At 43.0% G+C, this 19,568-nt stretch overlaps 1 protein-coding gene across 1 annotated transcript in view; it reads right to left on the bottom strand.

The window, feature by feature from the left end:
- Positions 1-19,568, bottom strand: part of gpc1b (glypican 1b) — a 64,713-nt gene that overhangs the window by 21,329 nt on the left and 23,816 nt on the right. The window contains exon 3 of the mRNA XM_070973587.1: positions 5,922-6,080. Coding sequence (XP_070829688.1) covers positions 5,922-6,080 — 159 coding nt within the window. The remainder of the gene's footprint in view (positions 1-5,921; positions 6,081-19,568) is intronic.

Genomic DNA, 19,568 nt, shown 5'->3' with positions numbered 1-19,568 from the left:
GACTGAGAGACACAGAGCTGTAAGGCTAGCCTCCGCTCTGTACCCCACCCTCTTCAGCAGGCACCATATGGTTTTGTGATCGCTGCTTTTTAGTACCCATGATCCTCAGCTTTTTCCTTTGTTATCTCCCCACCTGTGCAAGGACAATGAAAAAATAAACACAACAGGCATAAACAAACACTGCAGTCCTGGGTGCACTGAATGCACAAATGATGATATGGGAGCCATTAGGCTGTTTATGTGTCAGTCTGACTCTCCATCAATAGCAACACTTATCACACACATACTGTGCCCCAGGAGCACTGCAGGCCCCTTAGCCAGCATTTAGAAGCTATTAAAAGGTCTCTTATATCAAACAAGCCAACACATCACAGAATGCATGTCATTTATCAACAGGCTCTCTGTGGAAGTCTTTATTCCACTTTCTCTCTTGTGACTTTGCCTGGCTAGCATTATGCACGATTTACCCATGCCTGCTTCTTTTTCTATCCATCTGGTTCTCTTTTTCAGCTTTTTCCCTCGCTTGTTTCCTCCCAAACTCCATGCCATTCCTTACCCTCACTATCATTTGGTCTCTTTTTTCCCTCTATCTCATCTTACTTTCCACTGCTTGCCTGAATACCATCCTTGCTAACACCACATTCTTTCTTTTCCTCTCTATCTTGCTTTCTCTCTGTTTCATTTCTTCCTTCCAAGGCGCCATAGCTCCAAGTGAGTAATGTGTTTGGCATAATTAGGCCAGTGTACTCCTGGTCCCCAACGACGTGATTTGCATGCAGATAAAATGAGCCAATCAAGGCCCACAATGGGAGCAGATGTCCTTGTCTTTCATGACATCATCAGAGGTGACCCTGAAAGCTGGAAATTAGAAGGTGGGCGGCGGGAGGTGGGAGTGAATCAAATCTGTTGCCTAATTGTCGGAATATTGTAACACAGACGTAGAATGTGTCACCGGTGTCCATTCCCTGTAAGCATGGGTTTTACTGATTTGGAGATGAAAAGGAAAAAACACTGGGCCAGATTTGCCTGAAAACAATCAGTGGCCAGTTTATTAGGTACACATAAGTAAAACCAATGAGGTAAAGGCTTTAGTTTTTACTTAAATTTTTTAGAAAGCCCTTGATTCAATCTTAAACTGTAGTTTCTGGTGCTGTTGAAATGTATTGCACTATACTAGGAGGTGTTTCTACTAATATTTTGTCCATCCCATATGTAGCCTTCAATGTACAGCAGATCAACTACACTGGTTTATTATCATATACCAAAATGTTTAGTTTTGACCTGTAAGCCTTTTCATTTGCAAGTTACAAATCCCAATAAGCTGCTACACTGTTTGCTGCAAAGAAATAAAGCAGGGTGCCGCCTGCTATCCGATGATGACGATACAGACTTGTCCTCTGATCCAAGTTTAGGGCCTGTTTGCTAAATCTGATGGGATACAGTTGAGTATGCTTGATGTCGTTCTCGTGGATTGCTCTGCCTCAGTCTATCTCCACGGGACGAGATGGCATTACTTAACGGGCCAGCTGGGAGATGTTCAGAGCTCTACTTAAATGAATAAATAAGCGGGTCCTGCTTGGTCATCTAGAAATGAGTGTACCCATAAGAAAATCAGCCAGCCAGTACTCTTCAAATCAGATTAAGCTCTATGACCACTGATCTGCCTTGAACTGAAATGGGCTGGAACACACTGGCCAATAAGCATTTGGCTGCTCACAAATACTGTGTGCCAGTGCATAGATGTGTATGTAGTCTGAGTATGTTGATGATGCAAGACCTGGGTTAAGATCACAACAAAATCTGTTTCTTTGACTTGCACTCTCTGAATCTACATATTAAAGTCTCTGAAATAGGCTTATTAAATCATTTCATATTTAAAATGTACCCAAGACCCCAAGTTTTGTTTTATTACATCAACACTCCCAAACTGAAAGAGAGTCCGCTTACTGTCATAAAAGACAAAGAAGCAGCAAATGCTCATATTTGAGGAGCTGAAACCAGAGAATGTTGGCTTTTTCTTAAGATTTAAACGATGAGAATAGCTTCAAACTAGTTGCAGTCAGCTGATTAATCGTTTCAGCCCTACTTGAAGTCATGCTGCCATAGCCAAACGCAATTAAAAGACGGGATCATTCACATGTTTCTTACCATTAAAGGATGGAGAACATCAAAAAGGCAGATACAGCTAGACCATTTTTGGCCAGATAAAAAAGCTCTGTCACTATTTGACCTTTTTTTCTAATGAAGCCATTGACACAAGCCCGGTGTTGCTGTACATACTGTGCAAACAAGCTCTTTTAATTTGACTCTCAAACCTAACAGGTGTGAATTTTGTCTTTCTTTTTGATCTTGTTATCACATAAATTACATATTTCGTATTAAGTCAAAGCAGAGATTGCTTTCTACAAAGTAAAAAGAATGCTTTTGCATGAAGCTGTATGTAAGCAGCAGTACAAGTGAACACACACACACAATGAATCCAGATGCCATGGAAGGCACCATTAGGGCAAACACCACCTGCCAGGTTTAAGGCTTCCGTCTGTGTAACACACCTGGTTGCCATCTAACACGCAGCTCCCTTCGGTGCCATCACTCTCTGCGTCCTTCCTGACCTTTCACTTCTCACTTCCATAAGTAACACCATCTCTCTTTCTCTTTCTCACTCTTTCTGGCTGCCACTCTCCATTTCCACCTGTTTATCTCGTACCCTTGTCCTTGCTCTGATGGTACGTCCTCCCTTTTCTCTGTATCTGTTATTATTCCATCTGTCTCATTTTCTCTGTCCTCTCCTTCACCCTCTTTCTTTCCTCCTCAGCATTTTACGCTGCATCTTTGTTTAACGTAATGTTTTATTTAGTTTGTACCTCTGTACACAATTTGAATGACACCAAAGTGCAAGATGCATACACACATACTGTATACAAAGAGCATTTTCACTCACTCACACAGCGACACACACAAAATTACAAACTTACAAGCACATGCATATAAACACACTACTGCATGCTCAGTGTGCACACTCAAAGGCCCAGATCCAGCTGTATGTGAGTACGCTGGTCCTCTAATCTGTGGCTTGGTTGGGGCTTCTTCCAAAGTCCCTGGCTTAAAAAGGCCTAGCCTGCCTGGGCTGGAACAGTAACACCCTACACTTAGCCACATGGCGCTAGCTAGCCCACACCCTGCTAAACACAGCCAGATGTGCAGGGATGGCAGCATGGTGCAATGTCACTATATGCACTTTCCTGAAGCCATATAAAGAAAGAATTTTGCTCTGGACATGCTTGAATCAGCTTATCCTCACCTATTTAATCATAAGCATCAACCTTACTCAATATTTTGTGTCTAAGCCTGTAAAGAACCAAGATCCAAGCCAAATCGAGTTGTAAATGCTCAAGGCAAATCCTGAAACAGGAGTACCTCATCTTACGCTGTACTTTTCAACAGCTAAGGATAACAACAGGATGTATTTAGTAAGAATGGCTGGATCCTGCCAAATTGCACTGATCATGCGGCAGCAAATGTAACATATTATGGTTCAATTAACCCCAGTCTATCTCTCAGCTCTCGTCTTCAGAGGATGCATTCAACAACAGATGGTTTTTAGACCTCAAGGTCCCAACGCACATATACTTCTCTCTTCCCTCTGTCAGCTCTGCCGTCCCCATCTGATGCTCATCGGGGTGAGATAAGGGGACGTGAGAAACAGGGGGAAAAAAACACATAAATTTGGGAGTAGGGCGCTTTGGAGAGGAGCAGCAAGAGGAGAACATGTACAGGTGTGACTAGACTCGAGGGCAGCAGTCTGATTAAATTTTCTGTTCCAAAGCAAAACATCAGCTATCCGAAATTTGTAAGTGTAACACATATGGCAAGCATAGAGGAACAAAAACAATCTCCAAATGACTTCATTGCAAGGCAACACGAGTCGCCACACTCATGACGTTTGTCTGTGTGTATTTATCCACAAGTTTTCGGTGCACATCATTAGAGTGTTTAGAGTGTTTAGTGGTTGAGTGCTGCTTGAATGTGTGTGTCTGTAGTCTATGCTGTTTACTGGCACGCTGTGCTAAATGAGGTGTTTTCCTGAAGAATGGGAAAGTTCAAGAACTGTTGAATGATGTGAACTAGCTTGGAGAGTTTTATTTGGGGAGTTGTCGGGTCGAGGAGCTCAGGACAGAGAATTGTGTATACTGCACAGATTGTGAAGCGCCTTGAGGCATTTGAGGGATTTGTGATATTGAGCTATATAAATAAAATTGACTTAGCTTAACTTGAGAATATTTGTATGTCCTGGATAGGTTTGTTTATGTGTGTGTGTGTGTGTGTGTGTGTGTGTGTGTGTGTGTGTGTGGGTGTGTGTACTTGGCAGGGTGACTGTATCCCTTTGGCACAGTAACAACCTCCAGAGTGAAAAGGAGGGATCATGAGAACGATAGAAGAAGAGTAAAGAAATGTCACTCAGCCACTAATCACTGTGATTTGAAAAGGTCAGGCTAACTAGCCAAGCTCAGAGCCCTCACTGACAGATCCATTGTCACCAACTGGCCAGGGGGAACAAGTGGAGCACAGAGACACCCTTCTATTAACTGGAGCAGGCCATTAGACACAAATAATTGCCTTGCTGCGCCACTGTTCTAAGATTGAAAATCCCTCTCTCTTTCTCTCCCCGTCTGTCTCTCATTTCTTCTCTCAAACTCGCAGCACTGCAATTAACTCCCAATTTTATGTCATATGATCAAAAACTTAAACAATATTTTGTTTGGTGCAGAGTAGATTTGGTGCTTCACACTTGTTGTAGTGCATGTTGCAACAACACAGCAATCACAAAGCCACGCAAGATTTCACTGCAGGAGTTGGAATTGGTGCCTTATTTGATTCAGTTGGAGGAATTCAAATAGTATCAAATCCCTACATGAAATAGGTAAGTATAGGTATGATGTCAATGTTACACAAGGAACATGTGACTTGACCTTATCTTCAATAACTACACTACTATAATCCTCCCAGAATCTGTTACGTTGCATGTTATACTTACAATATATCATCAAACTCCTTCAAATTCATTTATGCGAATACATTGAAAATGTGTTTATCATCCTCTGTGGTTGAACAGAAGATCTTGAATTACATATGATCAGAGTTTGTTCTCTAAGAATGAGCAGAAGCTGTAAAATTAAAACACTTTGTACCTGTTTTCAATCATCCCTGCTCCCCTTCAGGAGGCAATGTGATCATAAAAAGGCTTTAAAGAAAGTGAACTATTATCATTTCAAATTTCAGGTTATTTAAAATTTATAAAATATATTATTTTATTATTCGAGTTATTTTTCCTTTTTGGCACTTTTGTCTTTCATCTTCATCTTTAACCCCTCGGCATCAGGATGCCCTGAGTCAGACATTTTTATTAATTTTATTTTATGTTTTATTTTATTGCAAATTTTCTCTGGGCCTGGCTTCACAGACTTGGCAGCAAAGTTAAAAAATAAAACAACTTGGCATTCTGACAACACCGCTGCAAGACATTACTATCCTCTGTTGAAGCATGACAGTAGATCAATGCTCTGCATCAATCTGCAGACTGTATGATAAAAGGCCTTTAACTTACTTTAATTTATCTCTTTCACTTATAGTCAGTCTCTCTCTTTCTCTCCTTCTTCCTGTGTGTGTGTGTGTGTGTGTGTGTGTGCGTGTGTGTGTGTGTACGCATATTTATGTGTAGGAAAAACACTACAGCTGACAAGACAATGTAAAGTCAAAACTGACGCAAAAACACTCAAAACTATGTCCTTGTATATGATGTCAAAATTCAGAGAGCTGATGACTGTTGAAGGATTGCAGTGCAGTGAGTGATTTTTTATTTTTTATTTTTTGTCTCATTCTCTTACTCTGCTCATACACTTATTGTGAACACACAAACTCACCGTCGAAGGCCTTGTACTGTCCTGTGAGGGAGGTCTGTAAGGCCCGGCCTGCATCTTTGAGCAGTCCCTCCATCTCCCTGCGGCTCAGCGTGGCCAGGTTGTCCTCCATGCCACTGGTACAGCAGGTGTAACCCTGGGGACAGATGCGCAGGTGCTCCCCTAGCAAGAGGACAGGTGGCAACAGAGGAGGAGAAAGGATGGAGAGGTGGTGGAGCAAAGGGATAAGAACAGTAGAGGAAAGGAGAACAAATGGGGGGGGGTGAAGAAAAGGACAATGAGCATGGCATTAGCACTGATAAGTTCCATCAATTCAATCAGCCCCCAGCACAACTGAAATTAATAGTTCATATGTTGCTGCTGTATAAAATACTCAACAGCGAGCATGAATATGACAGGATGAATTAGCAGCAGTGGCTGTTTTTACGACCTCAAACCCAGCTTGTTGGCAGTCGCAGAGGCAGGGCTGCACGTGTTCGCCCGCCTGATTACCTGGCAAGATGTGGAGAACTCTGTGGAAATGGGAGCAGTGGAGCAGGAGTACAGCATCAGCTCCCATACAATTTTAATGAGCACTCCTGACAGGCATGCCCATGCATGCATTTGCAAACATGTGCACGCGTGTGCACGCACGCACACACACACAAACTCAGAAGATGCAGGGAAGTAGAAAGGATCTGGAATCTCGAGTTTGGTGTGGGAGTAAACACACATACGCGCACGCACGCATGCACACACACACACACACACACACACACACACACACACAAACCCAAATAACATATGAGAGAATTTAAACAGGGGCTGTCAAAGTTGGTTAAAACTGCAGTCAAGCTGCAGCTGAAATCAGAACAAAGAAGTAACATCATACACATCAATGGAAGCCTAAGGGAAACAAAATTCATGTGGGTGATGTTCATTTGCAGGTGAAGAGAGCAGATCATGTATGATGCAATGTTTTGACTGGCAATGAAAATTTCACTTTTGAAGATTTCTCCTCACTATTCCAATTTCCAGACACAGGCCTGCATGCACACACACACACACACACACACACACACACACACACACACACACACACACACACACACACACACACACACACACACACACACGCACACACACACACACACACACACACACAGTAAGAATCCACAGTGAATGACTGAAGCACACAATGACAAAACACAACAAGGACACCCTGTACAGTGTGGAGTACGGGACAGCAGTGAGACATTTCTGGCAAGAATTTCTGGAAAGAATGAAAGTTTCAGAATATTTTGTCAGAAAAATATGTAAAAAGGCCTCTGATGCTGCCACATAGCCGAAAGTGCTCAGACAAACATCAAAAAGGATGAAGCAAGTATGCCGATAGGATGGCAACACCTTGAGCGCAGTGATCCAAGGTCACATCTTTTTTGCTGGGTGTACGGATTTTTAATAAACATTTAAAATTTGTTGCAAACACACACATTTCTTTGGTTCCAAAACTTACTTTCAAAACCCAAAGAATTAGACAAACGTTGGCGTGAGGATGCAGCTTCCTATTCTATGCCTGCAGTTTCACAGCCTCAAGTGGGAGGGCCAGATTCACAGGTTAAAATAAGGTGATAACAGTACCATTATTTCTTATTGACTAGTCGAGAGCCTGCATTACGGAAGCCAGCATCTCAGTACTGTAGTTATTTGATATTAGTGTGCCACTAGTTGCTCTTTGTGTTAAGCAGTGTTTATAGATTGTGCAGGCTGTAGCATTTCCATGCTGACTGTATTACTCCCTCCATGGAGGAGGCACCTAACTGAATCTCACTCTCACCCAAAGGTCCTGCAGTGACAAGCACTCTAACGGCCTCCCTGGAACAGCCCCAGACATTCCTTTCCCTTTTTTCTCTTCCCTGCTGGAGGGAAGACAAGAAATCCTCTTGCTTGCTCTGAACCCATGTACACATGGGTTCAGACTCCACACAGACTCCATACAAGTGTAACACTAAAGACTTTGTTTTGTTTTGTTTCTGTTACAATTACATTTACATTTATGGCCACTTATTGTGTTTAATCATTGTCATTTTTGGATGATAAATCTGATGCACAGACTCAAGATTCATGTGATGGTTTCTAGGCTATCACCATGTAGTTTGAGCAGCACAATAATATTGACGACAATACCAACACGGAAAACCTGCAGCAAACAGCAACAGCAAAAATGCTTTTTCATATATGAAAGATGCACCATGAATCCCAAGATCTCTGTCCTTGTTCTGTTCTTTAATAGACTGAAGTCGAATAATATGTCTTAAAATACATCTAACCCTTAGTCTAAACATCAAAGCGTCTTAGCTTACATGTGTAATTACTGTAAAAAGTCTGCATCATCATCATCACATCACTGAGTTTTACAGAGCCTGCACAATGCAGTCAACACAAATATGTAAGTACAGGATTAATGATTTAATGTCCCTCAGGCTGCCATTAGCATGCACCTGCCGGCATTTCAGCTTAGGGCGAGTCTATAGGCACAGTGCTGCCATCGATAAGATTGATCCTGCCATCCTTTTCACCGTTAAAGCCAGTGATTTCTGTGTGCACTGGCTCAACGATTACAAGCAGGCATTTCACCTTCATTTACTGTGGTTGTAGCCTGAGTTAATCACTGTACATCCCCCGTCCAGTTGGCGATCTCAGCTATATTTCACAGCCAAAGTGTGTATGACAAGAAACCATTCACTCTGCTGATTATGTGTCAACCAAGTTTCTGTGACTGTCCTTTAAGTGCCTCATCCAGGCCAACTCTAAAGTGGAGCAATTAAAGACAATTTTCCTCTTTGAAAACCAAAGTGGAGGACAGATGAGAGGAGGAGGTGACATTGAGCATCTCTCTGCACCCTCTCACCGGTCATGGTGTGACTCAAAATCCACACACACCGAGGGAGTTCGGACGTGGAGATGGGCACATGTTTGCACGCGCAGGTCTGTGTGATTGGTGCCTCGGTGAGATGGAAAATAAATTGAATGAGAAAGTGAAGACGAGAGTGCAAAGAAATGGAGAAGAAAAAAATTAGGGAGGACAGGAGGAGTGAGAGAGGAGCTTGATGGTGGAAGAGCATACAGTGCTATCAGGGGTCAGCTGCAATCTGTCAGCCCCTGGGACGGCCATTGAAATGCCTGGACTGGTTTTAGCGTGCATGTGTATCAAGGGCCTGTGGCCATTTCCTCTAGTGCAATCTGCTTGCTGCCTGCCATTTGAAGGACATCTGTGCAAAGAACAAGAATACACACTTAGACGCACAATATACTCACACACAAACACACACACGGATAGTAGGAGGTGTGAGGCTTCCAGATGCAGCCAGCCAGAAACAACCTCTTCAGATGGTCCATTTTCAGTATAAACTCACAACATCTGCAGAGTGGACTCACACACACACACACACACACGTATGCAGTTTTAAACACACACTTGCAGTCCTCAACACACATCTGCCACACCAGCAGGAAAGGTCACCTGTAACAGAGCATTATGTTTCCAGTCGGGTAACCTAACAGTCGACTAATGTTACAGAGCAGTCTCTTCCACTTGACTCAGTCAGCTGGAGTAAGCAGTGTGTGTGTGTGTGTGTGTGTGTGTGTGTGTGTGTGTGTGTGTGTGTGTGTGTGTGTGTGTGTGTGTGTGTGTGTGTGTTTGTGCGGGTGAGAGCGACAGTAAGCCACTCTCGATCAAAGTATAGAGGAAAAGTATCCTTAACAACCAGACATGGCTCTCCTGCTTTTACACTTACACACTCTCTATCGCTCTCTCAGACACACACCGTCGCTCGCACACGCACACACACACACGCACGCACACACACATACACACACACACGCACGCACACACACACACACACACACTCTCACACTTTCAATCTCATAGCCAGAGGATACTAGAGTAATCAGCAGAGGAGGACAGCTCAATCTGGAGAGGAGCTGCGTTAGTGGGAGGCTCAGACAGTAGCATCTGAAAGGCCACAGCGGAGAGGGCAGCTAATGCCAATGCTTGTGACGTTCAATTCTCTGCACTCATAATACAAGGCACATCCAATTTTCTGCACTTAGAGACAGGTAAAAAAAACATGTTGTCATTATATACCCCAAGACCACACCTCATACATTAGAAATTTACCCTTGCATTAAGCAAATTCCAGTCTGTCCTCACCATTTCCTGCCTCCATTGTTTCGGAGTTGTTCCTGCAGGCTGAATAAACTTCACGGAATGCGTGATAAACTTGAAAAATGTGGTCCTAATAATAAAAATATGGTTCCAAGTGAAGATCAGTGACAGAGTTTAAACTGATTGCGCAGTTGGCACACAGAGATGAAACAAAACGACGCATCTGCTCAAAATTAAACGATCTATTCAAATGTATTTAAATCGACAGAGTAGGTGTTCTGCATTAATCAGCCACCTTGTGCGAGGCCAATCAGCAGAGAGGTAGAAAGCCAATTATCTGGCCGCTCGTAAAATTACACACATGCATGCACCACCCAAACTTTCATCTAGGAAGAAAAATTATGGAAACTAACGGTTCACTTTAACCCCATAAGAGTACTCCGTTACTTCTTTCCCCTTTTCCTTTGACAGACCCGGCCACTAAATGGTGAACAATTCCCTAACCATTAGCTTATCACTGTTCACCAGGGAGGAAGGCTCCTATTAAACAGCAATCTGGGAAGGCAGAATAAGGTCGTGCACATTGTGATAAAGCATGGGAGAGACTGACAGTCAGAGGCTTTTAGAGATGGTGGGAAACACAGAGAAAGGAGAGGGCAACAGGAAATTAAGAATGAGTCAAAGCCCAAGTATCTCCGTCATCCGTCTGGGAGTCTGTGGACAAAACAGGAGAAGTCCAAATGCTGGCCTTGTCCAGTAATGCCACCATCACAAGTGTGTTTGTTTCTTTCTGGTCCGTGGCTGATGACAAAAAAAATAAACACTGGTGCCGCACAGCATAATGCACAGCCATTGTAGCAGTTAATGTCACGTCTGTGGCAAGTCTCGATGCTGCATTAGTTCCATCAGTTCAGTTATATGCATGTGTTATGCTGAGTAAGATAGGCAATTTCAAGCTGGGCAATTCAGCCTTTCACTATTCAGTGTGTTCATGGAGAATTTTGGTCCTGTCGGTTTATTCAAAACCTGGGTTTCTTTGTACTTCATATTGAAATGGTAGAAAACTGAGACATGCATACCACATTGTAGAATATTCTTTCTTTCATTGTTATCTGCTGAAGCTGTCTTGCCTTTAAGCACTATCTATATTCTATTTAGTTTTATTCTAACAGCTACTACCACAGTGGTGCAGAAGCAGAAGAAATACTATTGCCTCACAGGAGTAAATGCATTAATGGTTTCCTCCAAGCAAATCAAAAACTGTACATACAGCTCAGCCAGACTGGACTTGAGACTCAGATGCCCATAGGTGCATCTGTCTGTACATAAATATTGTCTAGACTGTGAGACCTATGGACACCTATAACTTGTCTCAAGCATCTGCTCTTGCGCATTCTGCACCGTGACTATCATGCACAGGTTAGCCTGAGGGTTAGGTAAGGGTTAGAGTTTGGGATATATAATCATTTTCTGACCATGGGCAGCAGAATTATCTGATAATTACACTCAGCATTAACAAAAGCAGCTTCTTATTTATAGCACCTATCATCTGATAGTTTCTTTTAATCACATAAATAGCACAACATCAAGTCCCGTCACCATCGACTGCACATCGTTGTTGGAGGATGATTAGTGAGTCAGTAAAGGTTAAGGAATAAGACCACTAATGGTCTAACTAAAGTTAGTATTAATAAAGAAAATAGGAATTAATGTTGAACTAAAATGTCTCTTTTTACTTTTCAGTCTGAGACTGCTGGCACTAAAGCTTTGGAGAAGTATGCAAATAGGAATTTAGGATGCATTACATGTGAACAGCTGGTAAATCTCCTTACTTTTCTTCTGAAGCACATTTGACAAAATGGCACGACTGTGACCACACTGATATGCTGACACACATAACTGATGGATCCTGGTAACGATTGCCATTGCATAACTGACACAGTTTCAAACCTCAAATCACAGCATGAGTGTGTATGTGCTTGCACCAAGGGATGCGTGTGCACACATGCTGTGGGATCGGAGAGATTAGCAGCCTAATCCAGTCATCGGTGAGAGTGTGTGTGTGTGTGTCCACAGCTAGGTGGGTTATTGCCAGTGCCAAGGAAAACACACATGGAGCACCGGGAATCACACACATGCACACACACCCACTCGCACACAGTTGAAGAGCGGATTAGGGTTTTTGATGAAAAATAACAGGGCTATTTGGAAACAGGTTTACATGACTGATCCACCAACTGTACACGCTGAAATTTCACATACCAACCGGGCAAATGCTTAATGCTGACAACAGTAGGGTCTCTGTCCAACAGCTACCACCCTGCATTCCTGTTTGCTTTCAGCCTACTTGTCCATCTTTCTTTGTGCTCCACACATTTGCCAATGGGCGACCCAGGCTTTGACCTCATCCCCAGACGCACAGCGCTCTAGAAACATGAGCCTCGCAGAAAATCACATAAATAGCTTCCTCCAGCTAGACGAGGTGGCGGCCACACATCGCATTAATAACGCATTACTACAGAGGCCAGCTGACCTCCATGATGCTTTCTCCAAGCCCAAACTGGCTAGCTGGCTATCTACACTGCATATATGAACACAGCACTGTAGCAACAGACTGATGAAACTCCTGTGAATTACACTGCTCTCTACTGCCACACTAAATAGGTGCTCTTTCACTCACTTGCCATGAATCAAACTAATTTTAATGGGCAGGGAAAAGTTTGACCAGCTACTCATTTTGACCACAGGAGGGAGGAATAATGGGAAAATGTAATGAAGTGGGCCATGGGGAGTAGATTACTCGGTTAGTGATGTGATTAACTTAAACAGTGGTCAGCCTACTTCGACAAATGGGAGCATGAGTAGGGAAGCAGAGTGTAGCAAGGGACAGGGCGGGTTGAGATGGGATGGGACTGGACAAGATCAGACAGGATACAGTATCTTGCCCCTACATATGTTTATGACCACCTTCAAGCAGAAAAGAAAGTGCATATAATATCCTTCTGGAGTTTTGTTTGTTTGTTTTTGCCATTATCGTGTGCTCATGCTGATGCTCCATCCTGCAGAAATTCACTGTTTTTGTTTGCGCTGTCCCATAGGAAAAATTCAACCCTCGGTGTACTTTAAAAAAATGCTACTACAATTACTCAGCTCTTTGATAGGTGGCATGTAGACGACGTGACCTAAAAATAGTCCTTATCACATGCCTTTAAAAGTAAAACAGCTTCAGAGGGATGCAATGGGACATAAGATTGAATAAAATCATCATGGATTGTGTCCCTGTTTCTCTGATAGGTTATACCATCTCCCATAACAACAGATGTGAACCAGATGCTGGAACATCACACCGGAGAACAACAGTGATAATGTCATTGTTTACAGATCAGAATGGATTAGGGACGTGCAATTTCTAAACCGTACAAGAGAGACAGAACGTGTCTGTGAGCAAGAGAGACGAGCTAAACTGAAACTTTATTTTGTAGCTCATTTGGAGTTAAGTGGAAGAATGCAACACGTGCGCTGGGTCCAACAGAACCTGCAGGATCCCAGTCCTGTTGCAGCCCTCTAATGGGAGCTGTGATTTATAAGGAACATGATGGATTACAACAGGTTTTGTAATTAAGTTGCTGCAGGGCCGAGCAACATGCTTGACTGCCCACTCTGATAAGACAGGCGCGGAGTGACACACACACACAAATGAGCACAAACACATTTGCTCTTTGTCCCTTTCCTTCTGTCTCCGTTCAGCTCTCCGCTTTACACACACATATACAGCCCCGCACAGACAGACCCACAATTCACAGTGGCCAATGAATAACCAGAGTGTGAATGCCAACTGCTTCGAATGGAGGCAGCAGCCTGTCCCATTCACTTAGCAGGTACACTCACAGGGCTGATGTGGTGCCTCCCGACCAGCGGGCCAACTTGCCCGGCCATGTCCTGCCTTCTTTAGTGTCATCTTCACTCTTTATCCATTCCCACCATTTTTCCTTTCACTTTCTGTGCTAGCTGAGATTAAATTGGACTGACCTGGAGTGCAGGAGAATGTAATTTGCTCAGACTTAAGAAGAATAACACATCCAATAATATGCTGTACAAACAGCACAGACACACTGTCCTACTTACATCCTATAAAGCCCCCCCACTCCCCTTCACCTGGCTCTTACAGACATGCCTTGACATGAGCTTGTCTGTTGACTTACTGATTATCACTGTGTGTGTGTGTGTGTGTGTGTGTGTGTGTGTGTGTGTGTGTGTGTGTGTGTGTGTGTGTGTGTGTGTGTGTGTGTGTGTGTGTGTGTGGAAAAAATACAGGTGACACAGAGTGGAAAGAAGTCAACAACAAAGTTATTCGAAAGAAACTTATCCTCTTGATCTGTATCTGAACCATATCTGAGACACACTGTATTGCAAGCTATCTCAAAATAAAAGGAACAACTACAGGCTGCAGAGAGCTGACCTCATTTCTGTTTCTGGAGGAATGTGTGTTTGGGTGAGTTTTCCATTGATGATCTAGCAAAGGTCTTTGACAGGTAGTGTCAACAGTTGAGACACATCAGACACACAGCTTCCCATCACACAGCGCAGACGAAACAGGACTGACGTTCCTGTGGAAATGCACACAATCAAATCCAGAAGCTGAACAAAAAGTCCTCAAGATGAGGGAAGAGGAGGAAAGAATAACAGGAGGCCTTTTCAGACAATAAACCTGTAACTTTGCCAGCGTCAAACATCCATAAGACTTTTTGGCATTCACAGTTTCCCAGACAGGATCAGTTGTGTGTTTTCACAGAGGACAAGACTGTTCAGGATAGATTTGGTTGCAACACAGCAGCAGGAGGACTTAGAAAATAATGACATCAAAGGAAGAGTGATGCCAGTCAGTGAGATATTCTGCACTAATTCACATTGTTTTTACAACTGGATCATGTGACTATATGTAACAGGAAAGGTGTTGCTCAGAGTGCTGAACCCAATTCCAAGTTCAGATAAAACTCAGCGTGCCCCTCTTGCCCAGCACTAGACACAGTAGACAAAATTAGCCACCAGCTAATGATCATACTGGAGCATTTAGCGGCTGAAGCGGCTGATATCTTCCTCAGGATTAGGTGGAGATAAAAACAGATCTAAAAAGAGGATGATTATTGTGTTGCATTCATCAGTTGGCCAGCAACACGACACTGTTAGATGTGTAAATAGGCAACTGTTTGCGAACATGTTTGTCATAAGAGGGTGATAATATGTCAATATTGTGTTTACAGCCTGTTGTGCTGCCCCCAAGTGGCCAAAGATATCAAGATCTTTTAAAATGTGCTTTCATTTTTACATTAACAAATCTAATTTACTCTTACATGAGACATTATAAATATGTCATAAAGAGGCACACTTCCATATATTATAGGCTGTGATTGTGCTCTATCCAGCTATATGGGGCTTTATAGTCAAGAGTTCAAAAAGGTTACAAGGTCCTGAGTAGGCATTTTAACAGAGCAACATTTGCGGAAAAAACGCTATGGGTTCCTTTTCAAGAACGATGCTGACATGGAAACTTCCTACCACATTTAATTGCATGTGTGGAAGGGGCTAGACAAAGACAGAGAGATCTAGCACAGTACGGCGTATGTGCGTGTGCCTGTGTGCAGGTATTCGTGCTTGTGTGTGAGATAGAACTCATGGCTTGACTCCTGTAAACTTGCAAGCTTCCCTTTGTGGCAGAGCCTTCTCCTGATGGTGAGAGAACAAACAAAGCAGCCAGTTCCCCTCTTCTGTGCACTGTTTAGAGGTGGAGAGGCTGACAGATAAAAGCTGACCTGCTGTTGTCAGGGCCTGTCAAAGCAACAAGAGCTAGAACACATTCAGGACTGAGACACAGAGGGTGGTGGGTGATGCAGCTGGGAGAGATGCGTGCGGGAGAAAAATGGGAAGGTGAGCACATAAGAGGGCTGTTGCAATGTGGGGGGAAAAGTGTAGAAGATGACGAGTTTTCACAAAGGAAGCGAAGAAACACTGAGAAAGATGGAGAGCAAACAAAAGCTGAAGAAAGTAAGCAATGGAAAAGGATGAGCCGAATTATTTATTGACCTTCAGCAAACAATAGTTTTCGTTCTAAATTAAAGCATCTATAATCCATATCTTCACACATGGATAATATTCATTCTTTTATGTGAACAGAGTGACTCATAATAAAGACGCCACAGAGAAATGTCACAAGTCTCTGCAGTTACCCTCAGCTCTACAGAGCATTTTAGCATATTTCAGCCCTCATCAATGTTGTTTTCAGCTGCAGCAGGCAGCTCTAAACGCTACCAGCTCAGCACTAAATGGCAGACAGGCAAAGTTAGCAACTAGCTGACGAACTAGAGAGCCAAGTGTCCTCCTCGGGAGAGTGAAGATTGGACTAAATGTTTGTCAGGTGGACACAACACAATCCAAATAAAGAGCTAATGTCGCTCCATGTGTGCTGGATGAGGAAATAGGCCACATGTTTGCTAACAAATTCACATGATCTACTTAAAATGTGGTAACATGCTGTTTCTGCTGGCCCCAAGAGACCAAAAAATCACTTACTGCAGGTTTAATAAAAAGGATTATTTACAAATCCCAATAACTACCCAGCAAGCCAAAAACAGCCAAAAACAGCCACAAATGCGTTGAATATTATCCTGAAACAATGCAGAGAAAAGCATGCAAGTGTTTCTGAAGCCTTAAACATCAACTGTAGCATTCTGTCAGACGTCTAAATAACTGGTTAACAAAATAGCCATTTAATAATTTTCCGCCAGTTGATATACATCAGCTAATCTCTGCAACATATTGTTGGGAGTTGCGAGCACAGCTGTCATCTGCAGAAGCCTTTGACACTCTCAAGATCACCACTTTGTTCTCAGCCTCTTTGACAGAGACGTACTATTAGTGCAGCAATTACTTCTTTATAAAGAGGTAATATAGATTGCTAAATAATAATAATAACAAAACCACTTAGACCTCCTGCAATTGCATGCTGTCAGCTCAGACTGATGCTTCCAGTTTCCACGGAAAGAACGAGCAGCCTGTTCTATCACTCTCATTCTTTGGATGGAAATGAGCAGAAATAAATTTTTAATAGGAAACAAATGGGCGCACACGATGAAAGTCTTGAATGTAATTCTCCTATTTAATCCGGCCCTTTTCTCTCTGCTGCCACGGTACAAAGGCCTTCACATAAAGCCATTAATCATCAGCGTTTAACCCACCAGCACACACCCCGGCCACTCCCACCCAACTGTTTTCAAAGCCAGATAGAAAGGTTGTGAATCCTCAATCAGATCTCCTTTAATCCTCAATAATAGAGTCAGATAAGTATTAAATGTTGGGTGATCTGATTGTAGATCAGTGCTGGGAGAAAATATGACTGACGCTCTCTGCTTCAGTCATCAGATCAAAGCACAGACAAGTCTCTCAGTCCTTCCTTTGGTTCACTCATCTCTCTCCCCCCTGTTCCTTCCTTCGCCTCTGGCTGGGAATCTGGCCAGGGAATCTGGGTTTCCAAAGAGCAGATCCACACTTGCCCAGATCCTCAAACACTGGCATGTTTTATTTATGGCTGGGGCTAGACAATAATCTCTACCTTTGGGGGGTTTCTCTTATCTCCGTTGTCTGATGTCATTTGTCTTTTTAATATAAATCAAGATAAACAGTATCATCATCTGTCATTTGGTGGCATTACTGGTTTGATGAGAATGAAACTGCACAACTTGCTGGTTATGCGGTTGCTTCTATGCACACTCACTGCGTTTAAGCACTTTCATAAAATAAACAATCTCGCTAAGGTCTGATTAATCAACAAAGCCCCAACAGCAGCACTTTAATCAGTGAATCAACAGACAGAGCTGTGTCTTCCAGTGTGTGTGCCTCTGTTAACTGACAATCATCCGCATTATGACGATAGCTGTGGGCTTCGATGATTATTCTCAAACCATCACTCATAAGTGTCATAACGAGTGAGTCATACGAAGAGCCTGATCTGAACAAGAGCCTGACATGGGAACTAACGCTGTACAAGGGAAGCCCTGTTTTGGAGATGTTGTGTGTGCATGACGTGCGTGCCAGGCTGTCTATTTTGAAGTCAGGTCAGGACAGGCTAACACTTCGGGCCTCTCTTAGTCACTGTGAGTCAGTAAAAGGTCTTGACAACAGACAGACAGACAGACGCGGTTAACTGACAGCCAGGCCGAGAGACTGAAAGGCAAACAAACAGAAACATGAAAGTCACACAGCAAATGGCCAAAACACCACAGAGCAAAAGACTACTGTATAGACACGCAGGTAGCAGACAACAAAGCCTGCTGGAGAAGGCACACACAAATAACTGGAAAGCAACAGCACTGTCGAGACAAAGATGAAGATGCCTTGACAATGTCGGACTGATTCAGTCTGTGGTTTCTGTTTTCCTCCTCGCCTCCAACCAGCGTGTCCTCTCAGCAAACCACAATTACACTACATGAAACAGCACAATGCACCGCCCGCCACAGTAGTTCAGTTCAGAAACCAGGCCACCAAATCATTGTTCTATGTGGGCCACCGTCTCTGATGTCACACACTTCTTGTGTCTGAAGCGAAGCAGCATGGTCCTCGACCAGTTACGCATAATGACTGAAGGACCACAAAATCCAGCTGTGCCTGAGCTTGTTGAGAAATGAAGGCTGTTTTGGGAAGCTGAGTCACCTGGGCCTCAGGATGTTAGCGGTGCACCAAAACTGACAAAGGAAAGATTGGTATGCAGTTTAGTTTGTTTTAGTTTAGTTTAGATACCAAGCAAAGCATCGTCATACAATACAGACATGTTTTTTTTTGCCGTTTGATTGTGCCTGTATTGAAAAAAAAACAAAACATATTGCAATTATTACACTACAAATCACAAATCCTTTTGGCTACTCTTTAACTTAATGTTGCCACTCATTAGATAGTTGCAATACATTACACAGTGCATAAGCACATACAGTACATTATCATCGCTCCATTACCCCGTCTAATAGACATTCCTTAAGTTTTAGCTTGAGGGTACATTGGCTGGATGCCTATTTAACAAAGACAGTAAATTATAAACTTGCAAGTCACATGGTGACCCCTCATCGGCTTTAGGTCTAAAACTTGGCGTTCACAGATTGGCGCTGATCTTTCTGCTCTTATATTTAAGAGGTTATGTTCGGTAAACAGCTTTCCAAAACATGACATATGATTGATGCATTTATTTATGCTTTTAGCTGCATACTTTTGACTGCCGCTTATCGCTTGCTGTATGACTGCAGGGCAGACTTAATTGTACGCTGTTTTAATTCAGGGGATTGTGCACGCAATAAGATCGGGCTGCTGACCACCTCAAAATAAAAGGTTAATCAGCGATGCGTGCATGGTCAAATATGATTCTGTGGTGGCAGAATGCTGTAGCCTGTCCTGTGTCCTCACTGCACAAAGCTGCGCATGATTACTGGCAACTATAAACGACCTTCTGTTATCACTGTGGG

This window comes from Chaetodon trifascialis, chromosome 11 (assembly GCF_039877785.1).
Source record: "Chaetodon trifascialis isolate fChaTrf1 chromosome 11, fChaTrf1.hap1, whole genome shotgun sequence".
NCBI classification, from domain to species: domain Eukaryota; kingdom Metazoa; phylum Chordata; class Actinopteri; order Chaetodontiformes; family Chaetodontidae; genus Chaetodon; species Chaetodon trifascialis.
Note: the sequence above shows the minus strand (reverse complement) of the source record. Positions and strands in the feature narration are given on the sequence as shown.